The sequence below is a fragment of the Lactuca serriola genome, chromosome 1 (genome assembly GCF_051521515.1).
Source record: "Lactuca serriola cultivar US96UC23 chromosome 1, Lser_US96UC23_V15, whole genome shotgun sequence".
Classification (NCBI taxonomy): domain Eukaryota; kingdom Viridiplantae; phylum Streptophyta; class Magnoliopsida; order Asterales; family Asteraceae; genus Lactuca; species Lactuca serriola.
In genome coordinates this window covers 157,988,933-158,014,950 of record NC_136408.1, presented here as the reverse complement: position 1 = coordinate 158,014,950, position 26,018 = coordinate 157,988,933, and the positions used below count along the sequence as shown (strand labels likewise).

Here is a 26,018-nt window from a genome sequence, read left to right as displayed (position 1 = left end):
ACAACAGCCATAAAAAGATGTTTACCAACGAAATGACAATAATTTACTCCATATTTTGTTTGTTAATCGTAATTCTTACCTAAACGAACTTTGTTGATCAGAACCCTAGACCCACGCAATACCTCACAAACAATAAAGATGTGGCCAAACAACCCCAAGGAGTTGACCAGCTGTTGACTTTATTGAGTTATAGTCTTATACTCAAAGTAAAACAACTAGAAACATGGAAACAAAATGCATGTATTCCCCCCAAAGTCCCACCAAAATCCCCCAATTAAGTTATAAAAGGGTTGAAGAAATGCCACACTCTCACTTAACCCTTGTGGCAACTATAACAAAATTAATGTGAGGTACCCCCATTATTTATTTTACTTGACAGAAAATGAAGTATCTTAAGCCACAAGATAGGAGCACAGATGGAATAGAAAAATTCATGTTTTTTACACATATCAGAGATCAAGAACAATTTTGTGCCACACCTTTTTAGGTGAGACAAAATATTACAATTTTTGTTTGAATTTTGAAAGTACTACTAACAAATGGGGATAAACAAATATGCCAGGGAATCATCAAATCATGATAAAATATCCTACAACATTTTTGGAATATTAATAAGTACAAATGGAGGGGAAATTTTCAAAAACTAGGCCGTTTGTTTTTAATAGAATTATGTCTGTCAGTTGATCAAGAAAATGAAATCAAATCAGATAAAAAAACAAAAACCATAAACAATGTGATCTAACTTGTTTAAAATCAAAACCATCCGGATTAAACTATAAAAAGGAAACTCTCACCTAGATTTAGCTGATGACAAACACCAACTTGAAGACTTATATTAGTTTCTAAACTAAAGATATAACAAATCTACATAAAGAAATGGAAATAAAAATACTTATACACATACGTGATAGATAACTGAGAATCTAATATGGGGGGCTGATGCTATTGGTGGGCCTTTCTCTCATAGGAACAAAGGGTCTTGAAGAAGTTTGATTTGCTGTTGGAGGTTGACTGAGTCCCATCTAAAAATTTTAGATAGATGTAAATTCGAGAAGAAAAACCACAAAAAATGAAACAAATTTCATATACATGCTATTTTGTTTGGTTTGTATTTCAAAAAATACACATTACTTCATTGATTTGTTTAGTACAACATTCTACTTTCATTTCTTCCAGCAACATTGTACTTTGAAAAATCAACCCATTTATAGCAATCTCATCCAACTTACAAAGCACATTTGATTGCTATAATTGGTACAATACTGTAAAGACTATATATAAAGGCATGAACCCGGATCATAGGAAACCCTAGAACCCTAGGGCCAAAGCTAATAAGTACAATATCCACATTCTAACAAATACATTGCATAGCAATGTCATCCAAAGTGAATGTGAAGTTTTGATGAATGGAGCATGTTAAAAAAGCTATATAAACATTACACCTTTTTCCCATCTTATCTTCAAATTCGAGAAGTAAAATATACAGTTAAATGCAAGAAATAGGAACGTACTTACTGATTTGTTTGTCATAGAATTCTACTTTCATTTCTTTGTAATGTAGCATTGTAATTTGAAAAATAACCAAATTATAGCAATGTTATCCAAATACAAAGCAATTCTCAGTGTTATGAAAGGATAGAATTTTCAAAGTATGATGTTATAAGAAAGAGATCGAAAATACAATGATATAAGTTGGTAAATTTTCTAAAGTACATTGTCTTAATAAGAAAAAGTAAGGCAAACTAATGCACCTTGCTATTTCTTGCATTCAGTGGTTACATATAAGGTAAGTGAATATAATGTTCTTCCTTAAAGTGAATAGTTGATGTAGGTGCGAAAAAATAAAAAAGATAAAAAAAAAATCCATAGACACATTTGGACCCTAAACCATAAAGCAAATTCAAGGACCACAGAACATGACAGGTTCAGGGGACAAATACATGGTGACCTAAGTCTTCTATATTATATCCTTAACGCTACGGGCTACGTGCAAGAAATAACAACATACTTTCATTAATTATTTGTGTATTTGCAATAATCTACTATCATATAGTTCTATTACAACATTGTATTTTCAATCTTTTTCTTATTAAAGCATTATAACATGCAGAATTTACAATATGTTGGGTATATTAAAAGACATCCTTTTGTTTATTTATTTATTTTTCTTCAAGAATGTAGACTACTATACCAACATAAAGGTCAACATTCAACTCTCTAGTTATTGGATAACTTTTGAACATGAATGTTTGGAAGATTCAACTCTTTGGGACAAAAAAACACCTTCACTTCCATTAGAATACATAAAAACAAAACTAAAATAAGACTTGCTTAGAATCACAAAGCTGTAGAGATGAAAATGGTAGGGTGAGCTACAAGTGTAAGTCTGTTGAGTGAGAAATAAGCTTGTGACTGTTATTTTTGGGATATACAAATACCTTAGGTGCCATCCTCCAGTACGCCAGGCTTCCGTTGGGAGAGAGCTCTGAAGTGTAGTTCTATTTGGTCATCTAATGAAAAGAGATAGATTAAAGATGTGAGATTGATTGACAAAAATTCAAATATGAATTTACTAATCATCAAAGCTTTATCATTTTAGTTATTATCAGCTCAACATAAGAAGTAATACATAAGAAAGATATCTAGTTATCTACCTTTAAAGTGGACACCATCTCCAAACAAAGACCCGTATGAATGTTCACGTATTTGATTTTCAAACAGCAGAAATCGCCATATGGTTAGGATGTACTCTCCTGTTGTTAACTGAAATATGGTCAAATCTCCACCAATAATGTGATTCCAGGACTTGTAATAACTGAGTGCATCTTCTTCTTCATCTATGTCTCGATCATCATAAACAAAACTCACCCCACACTCAACATGAAATGGTTTTGGTCTCATGGTAATAGTAATTTGATCACCACATTCCATATCATTCACCCCAAACATCCAATGGCTTAACAAGGTCAAACAATTTCCAACAACATCAACATTTAGAATGTAATGTTTGTATTTCCAGGTGTGGTTCTTTGTAATATTACTAATTATGATCACTGGCAAATTAAAAGTTTTATAATCCAGATATTGAGATGTCAGCACATAGCAGAAATTCAATCCTCTAAGTTTGTTCGGAGATGATGGGATGGTAAATGACATTGATGACCCCGTGCTTCTATCTGAAATCCAATTTGGCATTTTTTCGCCTTCATAAATTGTGCTGAATATTCCAAATTCATAATACATCTGCCAAATACAACCAACTTCATTAATTAAATATACATAGATATTAACACAAAGACAGATAGTTAACTAGACCAAACCTGGATTTCAGATTTCTCTCTTTGATTCACAAGATAGGTTCCCACACGCCTTCCAATAAGGAAATCTAGCTTCGTCCAGCCCAAACTACGTATTATCTTTTCCTCAACACCTTCCATTGGTTGGATTTTGACCAAACCTTGAAATTCAAACGACGAAGTTGCTAACATGTTCCAGTCTAATATGAACCCTAGTGGAGACATTTGTGGATCAAATACCACTTTTCGTAGCAAATGTTTTTCAGAATCAAAATGGAGGTCCAAAACTCTTAGTGTATGTGGAGGATCCTCAACTGACATCAACATATTACAATTCCTCATACTCAGTATCCCAAGCCTAGGAAGGCTCCTAACACAATTAGGCAGGGAAACAATAGGATTTCCATCTAAATGTAATTCATTTAACGTGGATAGCCAACTGAAGTCCACGGGAAAGGATTCGGTAGATAAATTATTATTTGCAAGTGACAACTTTACTAAAGATCTCGGTAAAGGAATCGTTAAGAACTTCAAATCAGCTGATATAGCCTTCAGAATAGTGGAGGAAGACGTTCTTGTTTTTATGCCAATGTTGTTAGCCATGATCTTTTTGGTTGAATCCATATCCCTAATCTTGATTGGAGATTCACCGAGATAACAGCCATTTAACAATAATGTTTCAACATTTCTTAACTTGCATATAATTCTTGAAAGTTTTTCAAACTTGATGCAACTCAGATCAATGAAGAAAAGTTCAACACATTTCTTAATTGACTCACAAACCTCAATCAAACCAATGCAACCTCTAAGTATCAACCTCTCAAGTTTAGGAAGGTGGTCAAAGCCACCAAGACTATGAAGTTGTTCACAGAAACTTAAATTAAGAATCTTCAATGATCGAAGCGACTTTTTTTCTTCTGAGCATGATCCAGTCAATTGCTGAGACTAAGATGAGTTAGAATGGTAGTGAATTTTATCAACTCACATAGAAGAGTAATAAATGGAGAAAATTTACCTTTAGCTTCTTAGGAAGTTCTTTTGGATAGTTATAGCAAATCCCAAATGATTCAATATTGCTATAAGACACGTCAAGAGCAACCAGATTCTCCATCGGTAAGTCAGAAGGTATAGATTTTAAAGGGAACCCGTGCATACACAACCATCTTAATTCTTCTGGAAATTTGTTGTAAGAGCCGGTGATTTGTACAAAATTGAGTTGTAGCAACATTAGCCTATCCATTTTACTCAATGCATCTGTTTTTAACTCAAGCGATCCATGTAATTTCTCTTTCTCAAGCATTCGCATGTCAATGGTGAGGCCTAGCACATTTTCTGTACCCTAAAAAGAAAGGGATGCAAAAACATTTTAAAATAGGAAATATTTTAAGCAAGAATAGGAAATGCAAACACATGTATATAAAAATAGGAAATGCCACGACATCTTACCTTTTTTTGCTTCAATGCTTTGAAAGATTCATGACCCCATAATCGACTTCGTTCCCATGGCTTGTCAAGTGATTCTTTACGTACCACAAATTTTCCCATCTCTTGAACCAACTGGTGCATCACCAATTCAATATTCTTCGATTCTTTATTCCATTTGAAACTAAGAAGGCATCTGTCAATAAGATTCGTGATCCCAGATCTTGTCTCTATGTCACATGCCTCTAGTATTGTTACAATAAAATCTTTATCCATTCCAACAAAAATACAAGAAATATGCTTAAACAACTCCTTATCATTTTCTGATGGCAAAGAGTCGAAGCTCATTCTCAAGACATTATTTATAGGGGAATTATTCTCTTTCTTTAGTCTATCTATGTACCCCTCCCAATAAGTTACATCACGATTATGTAGAGACCTAGCCAAAACTTTAAGCGCCATTGGATGCCCTTCACAATACTTCACTAGCTTTTTTGACACCTCTTCATAACCTACCTTGGGATCGTTGCACATAAATGCATGAAAACACAAAATTTTTTGTGAATCAATCTCAGATAAGCCCTTAATCTCATATGTTTCATGTTTGGGTTTCACATTTGTTTTAAATAGTGCACAACCCTTGGTCAACCAGGTATCTCTTGTTGTTATTATTATTTTGCTTCCCGGATGAAAACCTTTTCTTCCAAGTAACGCGTCTAATTGGTCAAGACTACCAATATCATCAAGAACCAGAAACACCCTTTTAGAGGCTACTACATTCTCTATCATTGAGGTGTATATAGAATCGTCATGAGCATGAGCTTGAACTGAACTTCGTTTTGAAATGTCACCATAAAGTTGCTTTTGTACATCCAACATCCCATTGGATTTTTTATCACATCTCCTGGTGATATCCTCAATGAAACTGCTTGTGTCAAATTCAAGAAAATGTAATGCATAAACATATTTGGCTAAAGACGTCTTCCCGATCCCACCCATACCCAAAATAGTTAGTATATCTGTTGTATTTGATGATACATCTTTCAACCATGAAGTGACGAATTTTATGGAATTCTCCATCCCAATAAGTTGGGGTGGTGGAAACCTTGAAGATATGTGTAATCTATGGAAAATATCGTTAAGAATTTCATCAATAAGCTCCACCTCTAGCCTGAAATTTGATTTTTGTAAGAACCAAAAAACAAAATCCAAAAAACTAACATGCTATATTTGAGATTTAATTTTTGCCAAAGATCCAAATAAAAATTATATCATATTAAGCTATTCTTTAATAAAGTTTTTCATATCATAGAGATTATCGTTTCGGCACTTCTAACCGTAGTAAGACTAAAGCCACCAATGTAATACAAGGTTTAATTAACGGGCCACCAATTTTCATTGTGTTTCTATGAAACAACAAACTTAAATATCAACGTGATATTGCATGAATCGGAACAAAATGTCAGTGAATAGTTATAAGTTAACCTTTGTTACTTAAAAGAATATTTGTAAAAGAAACTACAACCATTAAAAATTTGGTTTATTACTTAAAACCATACAAAAACCATTACAACTGATTATTTTAAGGGGAGTCTATTATAAAATCCCTACATTTTAAACTCATATTCAGTTAAGTCGCCATATTATTATTATTATTTTTTATTAAGTCCCGAATACCAGTTAAATTATTCAATGGTGGACAATATTTTAGATTAGCCGGTTTCACACTTAGAAATCTCCAATAAAATCTCTATATTTTGACCTCATATTCAATTAAGTCCCTATACATGACACCCACATATGCTGTTAACCGGTTTGAATACCATCTAACCTGCAAATTCTCCACAATTTAATAATTTAACTAGTATTCGGGACTTATTAAAAAACAAAAAAATAGGGACTTAATTGAATATAAGGTCAAAATATAGGAACTTTATAGGAGATTTTCCTTATCTAAATTAATTTATTCATGATAAAATAATAAATGCATAGTAAATGTGTTAAAATTAGCGGAATTATTAACCTACCTATATGAATTAATTTATTAAATCACATAGCATAAATTAGATTCAACTTCAACCCTTTCTTTAAGATTTATCCATTTTTAAATACGTCAAAAAATATTCCTATTTGATGATAATGAAGAAACGAAACAAAATGCATAAAAATATGGTATTGACTTTTCATGTGTTACCTGCCATTTGCATCCTTTCCTTTTAAATCGGCAACCTCTCTAAGCGCTTTATCCCACAGCTCTATCTTTTGAGCCCATTTACTTCTTCTATTTGCATCTGTCTCTGCTTCCATCATTCGTCTATGCTTAGTCATTGCATCTCCATAGCCACTTTGTTGCTTCCTAACATCGGTGGGCTCAACATGATAAAAAATCGGGAAAATAATATGGTTTGATGTCATACGTTGCTCAAGGATCATCACCAATTCATCTAGGCACCAGCTTGAAGAGGCATAATTCTTGGACAACACAATAACAGAAGCCCTAGATGATTTAATAACACTCTTCAATTCTGGTTTCAGATCTTCCCCTGTTTCAATCTCTTCATTATCCAAGAAGGTAGTTATATTGGCATGGATGAGGGCGTTATAAAGGTGATTAGTGAAACTATGACGAGTGTCAACACCTCTGAAACTTAAAAATACGTCATATATATGGCCATTATGAGTTGATGAAGAAGATGAAGATCCTTCAGAAAGTTCAGACAGAACAACCATTATGAGTGATAGAACAACCCTTCCCACAATTTTGTGAGTTTAATTCTAGCTTCTCCTTATACTCTACAAATAAAAATTTCAAGTGTTCAAATAACAATACATATGCATCTCCAAACATTTCCATGCGAATTTAATATGCTTCAGAAATAACCAACATATCTACAACTATGCATACAATTAGAATAAACAATAGCATTGAGCTGGAAATTGTTTAAAAACTGTTTACTCAGTTAAACGAGTTAAACTATTTTTGAAGTTAAATTAGGTGCAAGAAAATATCAAACCAATCTATTCAAACTAACCTATTCAAAACCTTTATGATTTTATTAGCACACCACAAACATCCCTAAAATAGTCTAAATAAATTTCATCTAAAGTTCAGTTTAAGTAATCCTAAAAAAATATCAACACCAAATTCATTCTAGAAACAAACACAAGATTTAGTATTACATCATATGAATGGAATTGAAATAGAGATAAGTGTTAGTGATTAGGGTTTAGGCCCAAGCTTTTTAGGGTTTAACCATTAAGCTTTAGGTATTTTCTATATATTCTTATGTAATTGTCTTTTGAGAATGGATCAATCCATTATCTAACATAATATTAGAGCTCTAGGTTAAAACACGGTTGCTGACCACAAGCCACAAGCACTGCCTTCTACCTCCGACAAACTTCTCTACTAGTCGTTGGAGGTGCCTTCATTATGTTCCATATTTCATTTTCTTCTCTTTTCCGCCTAAATAATAAAACAGCCACCGGCACCAAACTAGAGCTCTTACATCGGTTTCTTCCACTGCCTCGTCTATTTGTACCTTCTCCTCATATGACCCCTGCCTTTGAGCCTTCTGCCTCCTCCTCGGATGGCCACTTCTTCAGATCTGTTCGCCGATTCAGCCCCTTCTAATGTTGTTGCTGCCTCCCTCTAATGACACCTCCGTCGGGCAGCCTCTGGTCTATAGTCGTTTCTTTCTCTATTAGCATTGTAGTTGCCAATCTCGCTGGAATTGGCACCGTCCACCGCAACTCGAGCCCTCTTTCTTCCTCTGCTGCTGGTTGCATGATCATCGCAACTGTCTCCCGTCTTCTCTTTTTCTTCAATGGAATCACCTATGGCTGCCGCTTCTTCTCTCTTGTTCTCTGACGATCAGTCGATGTTAGTCGTCATTGTTAGAGCTCTACCACCATCGATGCCGCTATTTTCATCTAGTTTTTATGTTTTCTTTTTTTGTTTATTTTTCTAGTTTAATCATTTCCACCCGATCAAACTGCATGGGGAATGTTAGTGATTAGGGTTTAGGCCCAAACGCTTTAGGGTTTAGTTATTAGACTTTATGTATTTTCTTTATATTGTTATGTAATTGTCTTTTGAAAAGGGATCAATCCATTATCTAACAATAAGCAATTCCAAACTTTCACTAGATATAAACGAACAAAGATTAAAAATATCCAAACACAAAAAAGAACAAATTTGTTGACATGGTTGTTTATAGATCCCCCAAATTTCATGCACCTACGTTAACCGCAAAAACATCATCTATCACTAGATCAAGTATCAGCATACCGATGGGCAAATAGAGAACACATTTCTTGATATAGTTGTTCTATATGATAAGTTTTTGAAACTAACAAATCACCCTGTTTCTAAGCTCTCGTTAACTTCCAACTCTATGCAGGATGAAACTTCAGTGATAAATGCACCTTATACACAAGCAAATACTAGATATCATGGTACATCTCGAGTTGTATTTTCTACCCCTAGCTAGGGAATGACCTTTAATTAAGCCTTGCTGACCAAGACTGTAAGTTTTAAATCTACAGAAAAATCCGACAATTTTGTAGCTCAAAACAAAAACATAATCCATGTTATTTGCAAATAAATTGAGCGTTAAATAAGTAAATTTAGTGATCGAAACTCTACACTAGCATAAACAGTAATTTTGTTTTAAGGAATATAACAACCAAAAGTATTTCACAAGAACTGAGATGTCTTACAATCAGGTTTCAACAGATCAGCAACTTTTGCAAAATGGGAACATCACCAGGAAATTTAGAATTATTACAATCAAATGGGGTTCAGCTTACTGTTCAGAAGCAGATAGCATCATTCAAAAAGAAACATTAACAACAAACTCTGTTTATGAAATGTAAAGACGAACATAAGAAACTGAAACAGTCGAAATTTCAATCACCTGATGGTGAGAACAAACAAATGATTATGAATTTATGATTAAAAGATCAAAGGGTCTAATATGTGAACCTTACTTGCAAGAATGTGGATTAATTAACAGCTATCTGCAGAACGACGACGATAGCTAAAGCGGCGAGAATAGAAGCTGAATCAACGGCGAAGACCAGAGCAAACTGGGAGTCGACAAGAAAGCGAGAGAGGAGGACGATTTATATTGAATAAATTATAGTTTTGGTCCCTTTGGTTGTGTCCCATCTGCACTTTTAATTCAAGTTTTGATTTTTTGACATTAATGGTCCCTGTGGCTTCAAATAATTGACTGGTGATCCCTGAAGCTAGCTCGGTGTGATCAGTTTCATCGTTATAGACCCCCAATGTGCCCCTCGCATGAGGTAAATTTGTCTTTTCACGTTCTCTTTATCTTTTAACGTCTTTGTCGCCATTATGTACCTAATAATGCCTATGGGTTACACCACTACTCCTTAGAGCATCCACAATGGGGGTTTAATAATAGATGATGACTAGGATTGAATAGAAGTTTAATGGAGTCAGAGTGTGACTGATAACATGGATGAGAGTTGAATGAGAGAGTTGCATGATCATTGAGTGGTTCAATGGATTTAATCTTTTCTTTTTCAATTAAATTTCAAACCAAATATAGATATCCATTTTGGTGTGAACTTCAAAATGTAAGATCTTATAAACACTAAAAAACAACCTATGGCAAACACGAAGCTATGTACTATCGCTTTGGAATGCATGATGTACACTTAGATTTAGGTATTTTACCACTTGAAGATGACCAAGATGAGATTAATCGGTCTACATATGGTGCCGAGTCTAAGGAGATCATGGTATACATTGAGCATAATAAAAGACATATGCATATGTGTACTTTATGTCCCCTACTGAATTGCCTATTGAGGAGATATATGGTGACCTATCGCATGGTCATAGTAGAAATTAGAAAAAGAGAAAACAAATATGGTGTTGCTGAAAGAAACTTGATTTTTCGACTAGAATAAACTTATTGAGTTTTCCCATGTGATTAATGTAGGTGATCCTGTTAAAGCTTGACATGCTACATTCCCTTATAAAAATTGTAGAGTGTTTAAAGGAACACAAGAGAAGTTTGATTCAAAAGTATGTGATGATGAGTGCATTATAAATGATCATAAAACAATGGGTAATGGTGAAGGTTTGCAAGCAATTGATAATGGTGAAGCAATGATTGATGGTGGATATGGGACAATGGGTGATGGTAAAGATATACTAATGCAATCAGAAAAATGTCCCATTGTTTGATCAACAGACACTTGATTACTTCAAACCTTTCTTTGATCTTGGAACACACAACCTATTATACGAAGGAAACATCAAGGAAGACTATACCATGAGCTTGAAAGTGGAATATGAAACTCACATGAAAGATAATTTAGTTGAAAGCTTAAATGAGTTAAATATAGTAACAGATGTTCAAACAAGCTAAGAAAAAATGAAGCTGATGGAAGTAATAGTGATAGTGAATTTGATGTGGATAAACTAGACATGGTAGATGATGTGGAGGTTCATATGATATGGCTCCATATTGTAAAAAGCCCATGAAGCATAGAAGATGATTTTTCATTTATTGGCATCTTGAAGGGATTTTTCCAACATGTTCTTCACCGTTAGCATCCCTGTAATAATAACACAAGACCTAAGGCACATTCAGACGTCAAACCACCCAAAATAACACTACACTTTGGTATGACCAAAGAACAACATCAAAATCTGTGGCCTTGGTTGAGATTGGTCAAGGGAATGATGATTATTGATTGTGAACCATAACCACAAAATGATCATACTCTTGACCTTTGTATGAGTGTGTTTTTAAATTTTGGAAGAATTGAGTAGAAGAAACAATGAAGGAAGTGGGTGTGTGGAAGAAGAAGCACATGTGTGAATTAACAAAAAACAAACGTTTGGAGAGAGAAAAAAAAACATGAAAAAGATAAAAATACCCTCATATCAGGGTCAAATAAGGGTATTTAACAATTAAACTCAGACAGAGTTAAACTCAGTGATCACTGATGCAATTGTTGAAATTACAGGACTATCGTAAAAAAAATTAAAACTTGAACTAAACATGCATATTGGGCCAAACCATAGGGACCAAAACTGTAATTTACTCATTTATCTTAATTTCCACACGGAATGACTTATTCAAAGTATGACTTATTCATGAATTTATTTGAATACAATTATATATCCATAAATTATACAATAAAAAGTTATTTTATAGGTAATTTCGTAGGAATTAAAGGTTGAAAAGGAAATGTAATTTAATTCTTGAAACGTGTATAGTACCCGTTGATGAGCTTCCATACAGATACGTAGTTAATACTCGTTATAGTTGACAAAACTATTAATTATAACGATATTATATAATGTTAAAGCACTGAATACGATCATAATATTTTATTTAACTTATTTTAAATAGGCTAGAAAAGTTATTGGTCTATTCACTTAATTACAAATATGTTACTTATAATTATCCCTAACAACAATTATAAAGTCGGTGGAGTTATCCACCGCCACCGGCTTTGGTTCACCGATATACTTGCTATTAATGTATATATTACACCCCTTTATTTTGGAAAATGATGTCTTCCACCTCTTTAATTTTAATAAATGTCGTTTTTATTTTTTTCAACTTTGAATTTTTTGAAATGTTAATTTCACCTCCTTTACTTTTTAAAATATCCAACTTTCTAAAATATCACTTTAACTCCATCTATTTTTTAAACTTTTGTGTTTATCCCATAGACAGTTACAACCATCGATTTTGTAAAATATCATTTTTATTCCTTCGTTTTTAACTTTGTCAAATTCTTTAACTTATAAAAAAAAAAATTTAATGTATTTGTCTGTATAACTTTGAGGTGGTTAACATTTTGACATAACTTTAGAAATTTCGTCTGCTATCTTTAAAAAAAATGTATTTGTTTTTTTTTTTTTTTGTATGTTTCGGTATACATTAAGGTAAATGACACTGTAACCCTACAATGTTTTGGGTTTTGATCGAATCAGTCCCTTAACTTAATTTATTGCTTTTTAAGGGAATAAAATGTATGTTGACCCGTTTATTTGGTCCCTTTAACTTGGAATAACCGATTCTATCTTCAAAACAATCAATCGAAGATGACGTGGCTTGTAAGTCAAAATTAAAGAACTGTAGAATGGAACATATAAACATACATACACCATTACTGTTTACACATCGACTTATCAACTATCAAGCTTCGATCATCACGTCATGAGTTTAACACCCCCTGCCCTCTCCACTAGAAATTGTTAAAACCGTTTAACCGTTTTTGTTCTCAGACATGTTGATCTCCCCTGTTTTTCAGCTTTTACCATTTGCATTTGTTCGTAATAAAAGACCTAGAAATTACAACATAAATTGCCTTAATCTTCCTTCAAGCAAATAATAGCGCTACTGTTTTGAAGGTTTTCTATAAAACACACTTACAAACTTCCCTTGATTTCAAGTTCAAAAGGAAATACAAAAAGAAAATTTACAGACACAAACGCATGCTCAAATAATACGAGAATTATGAAGTCGATAATGCTTCAATATACAAGAAAAACATTATAGACACACCCTACTGGCACCCAATTCACCTCCAACAACCACTATCGGTAGAAATTCAAAATCAAACTGACACAAACCTCGTATATGCAATTCAAGCCCCAAATCAAAATTACAAATTAGAATATACTTGGCACAAACCTCATATGATCATATATTTGCTTAAAATATGATGAGAAAACTAATCACAAACTAAATGCTTCATCGTGGAGTTTGCAAGATTGATGCTGGTCTAAAGGTCGGCGATGGTCAAGAGGCCGAGGAGTATGGTGGATCCCTACGGACCCTAACACGACCTCATTATAGATATCTCCTCCTATTGGAGAATTGTGATGCATGGATTGAGAAACAACTTAGAGAGCTAAACATCATCGATGATGGTGAACAATCAAGGGAGGCGTCGAAGGAAATCTGCAACCACCGCCGCCAGTCCGACATGAAATGTGGAGGTTTCAAATGTGGCTCCATGTCTTCGATACTTTCTTAGGTTTATGGAGGTTGGAGATATAGGAAGTGGAACACAGATTTGGATTTGTTGAAGAAACAATTTTGATAGGCGGAATTGTCCAGGGTGGAGAGAATTTTTCAAGGGAGATAGTGTTCTTTTTGAGATAAGGACGGTGGACCCAATCAAAGACAATAACAGAAGATAATAAATGGAGTAATTAATAAGGTGAAAATGAGCTGGAAAACATATTTGATAATTCATTTAACGAGGTGGCAAGGGGTAACCGGTTTACCCCTTCATATTTTACAAAATGGCCAAAAAGACCCGATAAAATGGATTTTATTCCCTTAAAAAGCAAGAAATTAAGTTAAAGGACTTATTCGACCAAAACCCAAAACATTATAGGGCTATAATGTCATTTACCCTACATTAAAGTTTCTCTCTCTCTCTCTCTCTCTCTCTCTCTCTATATATATATATATATATATATATATATATATATATATATATATATATATATATATATATATATATATATATATAGCGAGTGGTTCAAATGAGAACTCAAAATGGTTAAAAACCCTAAGAACTATTTTTTTTAATGTTTTCATTAAAAGTATTTTGGACTAATCCATCATTTATATTGTATTAAGGACACTTTTTTATTTTCTAGTTTACAAACTACTTGTCACTTGTTGTCAAACCACCATCGAACCACTACCAGACCGCCGCCGGAATAACATTAAATTCAGTGATATTTTTCTAGTTGTATTCACAGTTTAATAAAATAAACATTTTAGCTCCCATTTCTTTGGTAGTATTTTTTATTTTTCCAGCCGAATATACAAAATTTTAGTAAAAAAAATAGAATTATGTATTGAGAAATTCAATTTTTTCTAAGTTGTATTCACGGTTTAAAATATCATATTCAGAGTTTAATAAATATATTAATTCAATAAGACATAGTTCAATTTTTCCTAAGTTGCATCGACAAATTCTTATTGATTAGATCTTCAACTCTCCTTTAGATTGTTTCGACTAATAGATGACCGATCTTAATTTCATTTTGTATGTCCACATTGTTGTGTTGAAACTTCTAAAAATCATAACATCCTCATATGAAGTCAGATTTGGGCGTTCTCTATATACACGCTCTCGGTTTTACGATTACTACGACTTTTGTTTAGATTACCTAGACTAATAACCAACCGATCTCTAATTCACTTTCTATGATACATTCTGTTGTATATAGGGTTGAATGTGAAACTTCAAGGGGTCGTAACTTCTTCATACGGAGTCACATTTAAGCGTTCTTTATATCCAGGAGTTCACCATCACGGCTACTTCAATTTACAGCATGGATATTTATCTTAAATAATATTTTATTTTTAACGTTTATTTTAGCCCTATTTATTAACTTTTAAAATATGGTTTTACACAAATATTATACACACAGTATTCATCCAATTTTCACTACATAATATTTAAAAATAATTCTCTTTTATTTATACATAAAAAGGTTACAATCACCGACTAACGTAAATACATTTTTTATAATTATGCCTAGCGAGAAACGTTGGAGTTACAACAACTAATCTTATTTTTTCCTTCCTTGTGTTTTTCTTCCTACCATCGAGAACCATCACCATTGTCGACATCCTCCATTGTTGGCATGCTTCTTCTACCACAACAGACCATTGTAAGGTGGTTGTGGGTAGGTGTGTATGTGTGTATGTGTGTGATGTGTTACCTAGCTTGCTATTTTTCTTTCCATTGAACCTATATACATGTGTGTTGTTCGAGTATTATTGGACGAGAACCACTACAAAACAACCATTGGCAGCCTCTAACTACCGGTGGGTGTCATCTCCCGCCATCACAATCCACCATGAGTTAAGTGGCAGTGGGATAAGTCCTGGAGATTATGAATTAGCCTTTTGGAAATTTTAATGTCCTTTTCTTTTTATACCACGAATTGCATCGTACTTTGTTTTTGATAGATTTAGCCACCTTGGCGCCATTACCCGACTACCTTCTTGGAGGTGGTTGTGATTATCACTTGTTATAGTCCTTGTTTCCTTGTCTAGGTTGAAGAGCATGGGTTTAAATACATAATTTAACTGTCTCACTTTTACTCTTAATAGCAACCTACTTTCCTTTTTGAAGGTTTTGACACAGTTGGCCACCACCATTGGATCACCAGGTGTGGGTGACTATCTTATGACCACATTAACTCGCGTTTCTTTTGGATTTCCTTCTTGATCAATCACAACTGCAGCATTGTCATCATATCGTATTATCATACCGTTGTCACGTTTAAGTTCTTTACAAGTACGGACAATTACAACTGTGGCCACTTTTGATCTTTCTAGAGGCATGTTTGGAACTGTGTCTTTGATCATAACAACAATAACGTCACCAATATGAGCATATCGGCGTTTGCTAGCTCATATGATTCGAATACACATCAATTCTCGAGCCCCGTTGTTATCTGCTACATTCAAATGGGTCTGAGGTTGAATCATATCATTTTTTTATCTGTTTTTTACAATACAAAGGTCGAAGAAAAAAAGAAACATTGTTTGTCCAAAAAAAGAAACCCGCACCCGCTATTTTTTTTTACCCAAGGCCTATTTCTTTTTTATCCCGAAATGATGAATTGAGCTCGTATAGGCATTTTGGACACTGCTATTGAAATAGCCCTTCTGGCTATATTTTCTGTTACTCCACCCATTTCATAAAGTATTCGACCTGGTTTAACAACAGCTACCCAATATTCGGGAGAGCCTTTACCTGAACCCATACGTGTTTTTGCGGGTCTTACTGTAACTGGTTTATCTGGAAATATACGGACCCATATTTTTCCACCACGACGTGCATTTCGTGTCATTGCTCGTCGACCTGCTTCTATTTGTCTAGAGGTGATCCAAGCGGGTTCAAGTGCCTGAAGAGCGTATTTACCAAAACAAATAGCATTACCTCGATAAGATATTCCCTTCATTCTTCCTCTATGTTGTTTACGGAATCTGGTTCATTTGGGGTTATAGTTGATGTTTATTTTGAATTCCATCTCTACTACTGAACTGGACGTGAGAGTTTCTTCTCATCCAGCTCCTCGCGAATAAAATGAATTCAAATTAAACATTGCATTTAGTGTCTTGAGTTGGGTATTTATGGGTTAAGCTACAAGCTTAACCGTAATTCTAAAAGTTATAATCTCCTGTGAAAAAACCTTGATTTTGAAGACTCGTTTAATCAAGCTAAGAAGCCATTAAGTCGTTGTGGTTCACATGTTTTAGTAACCTAAAATATGTCATTCTAATCTATTTAGAGTTGTAAAGTATAAACATAAATGTTAATTATTTAATGGAGGAATAAAAAATTACTTAATCACCTTTACACCTAAAAGTTCCTAATTTGTCCAGAATTTTGAAAGACCATAACTCCATCAAGGATGATCATTTTTGGTTTAAACCAGTGCCCAAAGTTCCGTATGTGAGTATGCTTCGTTTCATTAGTTTTTCCAGAAACGATCTTAACTAGAGTGAAATATTCTATTTTCACTGTGTGGTCTGGAATTTAGCTGCAGTTGGTAAAATCAGTAGTAAATTATAGAGAATTTGTAAAGACTTGTGCAATTAGTCCCTGGAAAAAGTATTAAACTTCTGAATATGACTTTGTAATATGGATTGAATGGGTTTAAGGGGGCAAAACATTACTTAAACAGACTGCAACATTAGTGTAAAAAGTTGGGAATAAATATAGAAATGTTTTAGTGGATTCAAGGGTTAAGGAGTGTTTATTAACAATTTAAAACACTTATATAAGGAAGGAGGAAGTACCTTAACGTGGGACTTAAGGTGAGTTCCTCACTACATAACATTATTGTTATTTATATATACTTGCTTTAGATCGTGTAAGTATTAGGACATGTATGATTAGCACTAGATGATATGGCTTGTATTGATTGTATATATGACGTGTTTAAGCTGCTGAAGACTGAAAGGGTGAGCCGACTAACTGAAGGTCATTATTATGCTAAGTCAGGCTGACTAAAGGCCATCATGTCGAATCAAGGGACCGAAGGCGGAGACACCAAGACCATGAACCGAAGGCAGTAATGTCGAGTCCTTATTAATGCCAATTTATTGATGTGTTCTTAAGCTCACATGTATTGTATGGAAGTGTTTGCTTATCTGATAAGTTTGAATTTATACAAAAATGAGAAAAATATTGAATTATTAAAATTAAAGTGTTTTTTATTTTTATTTTTAGCAAATAATTTAGATAAATAAACAAAGGAAACTAATGAGGCTGTAGTTTAGTAATTTTGAAACTAGAAGGGAATTTCATTAATGAAATTGATATGTATTTATTATTATATTAAAATACTATGTAGAATCTAATAAAATAGAAAAACCATAAAATAACATGTGGAATAAAAATTATTTAAAATAATCTCAAAATGACATGTGACAAAATGATTGAGAATGTGACATGTGGCAAAAAAGATCTTTATTTATTAGAGTAGATTATTGCAATTATTACATTAAAATATTATGTGAAATTTAATAAAATAGGAAAACTCATAAAATGACATGTGGAAAAAAAATATAATTCAAAATAACAACAAAACGACAATTAACAAAATGAATGAAAGTGTGACATTTGGTAAAAAAATCTTCATTTATTAAAGTAGATTCTACATTTTTCGAATGATGCAAGGATATGCTTTTGGTGATATAATGTTGTGCTTTTAGTTTCCATATGATAACTTTATTATAGTTTTTTAGAGAGCACATACATAAAGTTATTATGATCAAACCAAGCTCTAATGATAAGTAGTCTACCCAGCAAAAGAAGTGATAGCCTTCCTGAAAGTAAATAGTTTACTAGAGTATAAAATATTAGCCTAATTATAAAAATTAGTTGCCCGAGGTACTTTTAAGAAAAATTGCACCTATTAAGTAACACCCACATACATAATAATTTAGTGTTGTAGTATGTGTTATAAAGATATTCCATACCTTTTTGTTATTAAGTCTATATCTATATTCGAACGTGGTACTTTACTAACAGTATTTGGATCCTTAATTTCATAAAAGAAAAACTTTAACAAACATCCTTGCTTTTCACAAACTGTTGCATAAATGGTCCCTATAACAGTTTACTGTTACAAAAATATTTATGTAATAATAAGCTATCAAAGGGACCATTTCTGTAACAGTTATTGTCATAGGGACCTTTTTGTAGTAGTTTACCATCATGGGGACCATTTTGGTAACAGTAAAATGTCACAAGGACCATTTCTATAGCAGTTTACTGTCACATGGACCTTTTTTATACCAGTAAACTGTAAACTGCCACACAGGACCATTTCTATAGCAATTTATTGTCACAAGTAAACTGTAAACTGCCACACAGGACCATTTCTATAGCAATTTATTGTCACAATGAACCTTTAGGTTATCCGTTATATTATCCACTAATCATTATAGTGGTTGGTATCACATTATCACCTCACTCTTTACAACTAACCATTAACCATGGGATACCTACCATTAAATACATCATTCTCATTTTTTTTAATTAAATTTAATTCAAAAACACAATAAAACATATTTTTTTAAAACCAGTCTTTATTCAATGAAACAAAGATTAGATTAATTTAAAACACACAACATAAAATTTTTAAAAAAAACATAAACATGCAACCACAAACAACTTAAACTAGTTTTTAAACCTTATTTTTAATGACTAAAATTTGGGCATTCTCACAACTTTCGCCAAGCTTTGATGTGTTTAAACGGTGTGTGTTTCGTGTTTTCATATTGGTGCATGTCCACAGCAAACGGGTCGCCTTCGTCTACGTTATTTATAACAAAGTTATAAACCTCATTGAATTCAAGACATTTAACCCTTATATCGCAAAACTTCAAACATATTTCATCAATACTACGACTTTGACAACCCATTAAATCATGGAAAACGTTTCCAACTTTTACCCAAAAATTAAGAGCCATTATAGCATCTAGGTCTTCTGAAGCCGCTACTCATGCTAGTCCTAAGTTCTCTTCTTCATTTTCTGACCAATTCATCCTTTTAGAAGCCATTAGGTTTGAATTATCAAGCAAAACATGTGTGTGATTGTGAGAAGAAGAGAAATGAATTGTGTGAGTAAAATGAGAGAATAAGTTTTAATGGTGTTTGAAAGGTAAATTTAAAAAAAAAATACATTTTACATACTAAAATATAGTCGTTACTCAACACCCAACCACATTCATCGTTTCAATTCATAGTCCGGAGCATGAACGGCCACAACCACGACGAGACACCGGGATGGTGTGCACGGTTGTGGTTCGTGCCCACTTAGACCACGAACTCAAGCGTTTTGCGTATACTGTATGGTCTAACATTTTACTGTCACACAGACTATTTCTGCAACAGTTTGCTACAATAATGACCAATTATGTAATTGTTTGGCTTACGGACCATTTAAACAACTTACAATACAATGAGGGAAAAAATCAAGGCTGAACACTAATCAAAGCTTCCACATCTTCATTCGAATTACCTGTGAATTAAGATGAAAAGATAGATGACACTTTCACCTTCATTTTGATTGCACGTGAATAAATATGAGACAATAGAGGACATTTTCACCATCCTAAGAACAAAATGAAGACCATAACAAATAAAAATCATAGTTAATAAGCTTGTTTTACCATTATTTATATTGAATATCATTTTAGGTTATGCACCTTCTATGCATAACAAGAACATAATTAATTTCTTCCGGACATCGCTAATGTATAGAGACTATATCTATTGAATGGTTAAAGTTGCCCAAATGTAATAAAGTCTGCTATTTTTAGTAATATAAATAAAGCTTAGTTTTAGTAAATAGTAACCATGTATAATTTTGGGGGCTAGGCATCCACATTCATGTTTGTTCAGTTATGTTTATCTATTGACAGATAACAATGGTAAATCTGTAAGAATTAAGCTTAGTGATGCCAAAACAAATGTAATAAACTCTGCTAGTTTTAGTAATATAATGCTCATGTTCGTTATGTTCTGGAATCATGATTGTTTAGTTGAGAGAGGTAAAGTTCTTTTAAAACTACGTCCGATTCCAGTACTGACATATAGAATAAGCACTACTAGAAACATGGGTTTTAGAGACGGACGAATCCATTGCTATTCCGTCGCTAAATGTTGTTTGCGATGGATCAGCGACGGATTCACTCCATAGGTAATTTAAATGTGGCTAATTTCTCAGCGAGGGTTTTAGCGACAGATCGGTTTTTACTTGCGACAAATGTAGCGACAGAATATCTGTCGCTAAATGTCACTCAATACATTTACTCGGCACATTGGCGACAAATTTTGATAAAGTCATTCCGTCGCTATTCTGCCGCAAATTTCTGTGATCAATTTTTTTTCCGTAGCTAATCCCTTGCAAAATTCATATACTGATTTTTTTTTTCCGTCGCTGATCCGACGCAAACTTTAGACATGATTTTTTTTCCATAGCTAATCTCTCGCAAAATTCATACATTAATTTTTTTTTTTTTAATTCACTGATCTGTTGCAAACATGTAATATCATTTTTTATTATGATTCTAAACAAAAAAATACTACAATCATCAAATTATTATACAAAAAAACATCAATAATGACACAACCAAACATTACAATACCAAAACTATCAAAGTTCACCAAAATATCATTCAAAAAACATTCAAAACCAAAACTTTATATGCTAGTGGAGATCCTTCTATAATGATACCATTACTGCAAATTAAATAACACACAATTATTCTTTACACAGAAATACGAAAAGAAACAGCTTTTGATATCTTAACTTGGTACTAGTATCTTTGGAATTGCCGAATCCTCTTGCACGTACTGATTCCATTACTGTTTTGACATTGGAATCAATGACATGGTTGTCTGCAATTGCATGTACTGATTCCATTACTTGCATGCCACCAATTTTTACAAGAGTGACAAATTTTGCATCCCCTGGCTGGAAAAGTAAACTTAAGTGCATATTTATTTTTAATTTACATAACATATAGTGCCTTAAGATGAAGTATTTGACCTCAAATCTAGTAGTTGTTCCTATGGGTATATTTAGTCTCATGCCATATGCTTTTCTTTGATAAAAAATTAAACTTGGATTGACCTCGATAAAATGATAATGGCTTCCAACCTGTAAAAATAGTATTTATTTAAGTAATTATATAAGAGAAAAATATTAAAATGTGAAAAGGAAAGTAGGAAGCCACCTGTATTGGTTTATCTCCATTGTTAGTTACTTTAAGGACTATTGCTTCCCTTCCAGAATTAAGCATTATATATCCATGTTTGAAGGTTAGTTCTCCAGGAATCTTACAACTTTCTACAAATATCCATCAAATTTGGCACCCAAGATAAGTAAAATGGATATGAAAAGATGAAACTACAGATTGCTTACCTGGAAGAAAAGATCCATGTAAAGCTATTTCAAGATTTCCATTTTCACAAGATACTGGATCATCTACAGTAATTAACATTGTTCCATCATGAAAGGTTCCCTCTACCTAAACATAATTTAAGCATCAATGAAAAAGAGTTGATGCAAATTGATCAACTCGGGTAGTAAAGTGGGATAAATTTTAGTGATTATGTAACAGATCACCTTCTAGTTGACAAAAAAGTCTAAAAAATATACTTACATCTATATCTTCTCTCCCAGTAGCATGAAAGTTGTAGCTATCACCATTACACACAGGAAGAATAAGCTTCTAAAAAAATTAAAAAAATGACCTGTTTTGCAAAATGAAAATTAAGCGAATACTACCTCAACATATACCTCTCCCTTCCTTTCTTCATCAATTATCCCACAGGTTTAACTCACGTTTCATGAGAACTAATAAGAAAAAAGAGCATAATTATTAGTAATATTAAGTATGTGTATCATTAAATTAACTAATTAAGTCAATAAACAACATTCACATGTAATCCAATGCTTAGTGTAAATTAAAGGTCTTAGTAGTTTCAAGAATAATGTAAGAGTGTTCTCTAGTATTGATGCAACAACCTGTGATATAGTGAAAGTTCATGTAAAAAAGCATTTGGATTTTTCTCAATATGAAAAATAATAGATGAAAATGATAAATTTATAATGGAGATAAGATACCTTGTCAAGGTTATTTTTGGTAACTACAACATTGATTGCTACACCAAGAGACCTTCCAAAGGCAACTAGTTGAGAAGTGTCAATGTCTTTCCTCTGGCTGAGATGATCTGGAGAAGCCTAGTTGTAATGTATGTGATTGAGTTCGAATAAATTAAATAAAAAAAAGAAAAAAGAAAAAGAAAATCATTTTAATGGATTATGGTTAGAATGAAACCTGAGCATCCCTAATGATTCCTTGTTGAAAAGGATAACCACCACTAGCACCATATCTATTTATTGTCAACAAGATAAAAATTATTATTAACTGCATCTAGAATTGACTCCAATCCCTACAAGTCATTATCCATCTATTTTTTTAAACGGTTTCCTTTAATTTTATGGTTAATTATTATCTAACACCATATTCAATTAACTTTGGATCCAAAACATGAAACTTACTTGACCTAAAACAAATAGATCCCCATGGATGAGATCCCTTTCTCAATATTGTACAGTTTAGTGTTCAAGTTGAACTTATAGGAACGAAATGAACTCTCATATGAATCATTTAGGTAAGCTAAAACTTAAAATACTTTCAAATATCGATCAACAATGAAGATATGTTAAAAATTAAATTACCTTCAAATATTGACCGCCAATAAAGATAAGAGCCCTAGAACAAACCCGTGTCATGTGACAAGGTTGATCAACCTAAGAGAAAAGAGAATAAGATAAGATAATGTTTTCTAGTTGCCTCTTAAGTTTTAGCTCATTTGATCATTTGACCTCAATCTGAGTGCCTACAAAAGACATCTGTTTATGAATATAGTATCTAAAAAAGATATGACATTGTATTTTTAACTTAGTTAATTAAATTTATACCTTCTCTTCTAATCCAATAACTTCATCAGCTGCACTACATTCTAACTGAGGATTTCCATACCCTGTACTCATAGCCTCAAGTCCCAACTAATCACTTAAATAAATAAAACATATTTCAAAATTCAATCACCAAGTTAATGTTTATTGCATCTTATTAGATAAGATACTAACCACTTAAGCCTTAATTTCTTCCTACAATCTCTCCATATCCAACTTTAACTAGTTCACAATGCCTCTCTGCAAAAGAAACAAAAAAAGATTTACAATAATTAAAATTTTCTTTTTCTAAATGATTATCTTAGAAAATCAACAATCTGTTGGTTATAAATGTCAGTAAGTGCTGATCTTTTCCAGAAACTTGTTCAACAACTATATTAATGAAAAACAATTATATATATATATATATATATATATATATATATATATATATATATATATATATATATATATAAGGGTATTAAAGGGAAATCACAATGTCATTGTCCTTATAGTAATGAGTAAGATACCTGAAATACCCTGGGCATTTGTTGCATGAGCAAGCATCATCTTTCCATTAGCATCACCAATGCAATACAAGTGAGGGACCTAAAAAGACCAATATTTTATCATTTTATGTTTAAAGAAATAAACTTAAAAAAAAATCCAATTAAAATTTTGATGTCAATTTTGAGTCAATACCAGTTCTCCCTTTGAGTCAATCACTCTCATGTGTTCATCAACAGGAATAAAACCACATTGTGTTTGATCATTCACCTATAAAAATAAAAAAAGACGATAATGCCCTCTGTATTTTCATCATCAAAAATATCCTAAAACCCTAAACCCTAAGAAATGCAGCTTTGTAGATGTATTGATGAGTTCACTTACACTCTCAAGACCAAGCCCTTCTGTGAATGGAGCTCTTCCAGTTGCAATAAGAGCAGCATCTACCTGTAACAAATAATAAATTCACAGAGGTAAAATGACCTCCTGATGATCAGATGACCATATCCTGAAAATACTACTATATAAGTGGATAGAAACATGTGACAATACATACCAGTTACATCTTTCTATTTTGAATTTGCAACCATGCAACAAAGTCTTTGTATTTATTTATCTATTGATTTGAAGTATGCAGAGTATGCTCTGCTAAAAAATGATGCAAAGTTCGTTGCTAAAGAGCCACATTCAACTTTTCTTTTCAACAACTATGTTCAACATATAGTAAATTGCCAGTTGTTTTCTTTTACGTACACAATATTCATCAATTGTAACATTAATTTGCAGCTAGTACTATCATCTAACACATAACATTGGCCAAAAATTATGCATATCATCCATAAGGTTCAAAATTACCTTCTAAGTTAATCAAATTTGTAAGAACAAGATCTTGGAGGGGATAACCACCACAGTTTTCAAGCAAGCAACCAATAGATCGAACTATGTTGGCAGGAAACATTGAGTGGACAAGGAAAGGAGACGAACCAAGAGGAAATCCAACGAGAATGTTCCTTGGCGTTGCTTCAAGTAAACTTCAAATAGGGGAGATACAGGTAAGAGAGGCGATGCAGGCGAATGGTGGTGGAGGTTATTTCTAGGGGGAGGAGGGAATTGAGTCGACGTACTATGGTTTAGGGTTTTGGGAGGAAATCGTGCTTAGGTCTTTTGGGGGAAATTTAGAGGGGATGAAAATAAAACGAGGGACCAAAGAAAAAAATAGCGCATAATGAAAAAAAGGGAGTGGGCCTTTCAGCGACCGATTGGCGATGCCCAAGAAAAAAAATCCTCTGTTTCTAAGAAATCTATCGCTGTTCCCTAGCTAAAGATCTGTAAATTTGCTACAAATTAGCAAGGGATTCCTTTTGTCGGAAAAAAAAAGACCAATGTGTCGCTAAGCCCTCGGTAACCCCACACTAAAATTCTGAAATTAATTTGGTTGAGGTATTTGTGAAATCTGTAGCTGATCCCTCGGAAAACCTTAGATAATTAGCTACGGAAAAGTTTCGTCGCTGATTCCGTTGCTGAAAGTCAGGTATCTAGTAGTGAAGATGGCATTTTATCTTTGCCCTATTTCATAAACTTTAAAAAAAAATTAAAAAAAAATAAAAATAAATATAAAAAAAAAAAACCACACACACAGAGAGGATGGATTTTGATTACTTGGGAATCGACACAAGGGGATTTGACCAACAACTCAAAAATCGTTTTCTGAGGATCAGACTTCACTGATTTTATTAGTCCAAAAGAATCGATTTTGATATTAAGCCGCA

The 26,018-nt window shown here is 33.0% G+C and overlaps 1 protein-coding gene and 1 pseudogene across 2 annotated transcripts; both read right to left on the bottom strand.

Annotated features, from left to right (window-relative positions):
- Positions 1-700: 700 nt before the first annotated feature.
- On the bottom strand, positions 701-9,798 carry LOC145100731 (disease resistance protein RPV1-like). Of its 2 annotated transcripts, none has more exons than XM_079037892.1 (7): positions 6,913-7,663; positions 4,743-5,889; positions 4,312-4,635; positions 3,321-4,235; positions 2,655-3,243; positions 2,439-2,510; positions 701-1,022 (listed from the first exon to the last, which is right to left on the bottom strand). In XM_079037892.1, exons 1-6 carry the CDS (start codon positions 7,446-7,448, stop codon positions 2,440-2,442), a joined length of 3,582 nt encoding a protein of 1,193 aa, XP_078894018.1. In that variant the 5' UTR covers positions 7,449-7,663; the 3' UTR covers positions 701-1,022; position 2,439. The 2 variants fall into 2 exon arrangements, with proteins under 2 accessions (XP_078894018.1, XP_078894012.1); XM_079037886.1 differs by lacking the exon at positions 701-1,022 and adding an exon at positions 9,711-9,798 and having other exon boundaries at positions 1,033-2,510; positions 6,913-7,511.
- Positions 9,799-15,931: 6,133 nt separating this feature from the next.
- LOC145063407 (large ribosomal subunit protein uL16c pseudogene) lies at positions 15,932-16,719 on the bottom strand (annotated as a pseudogene).
- Positions 16,720-26,018: the final 9,299 nt, after the last annotated feature.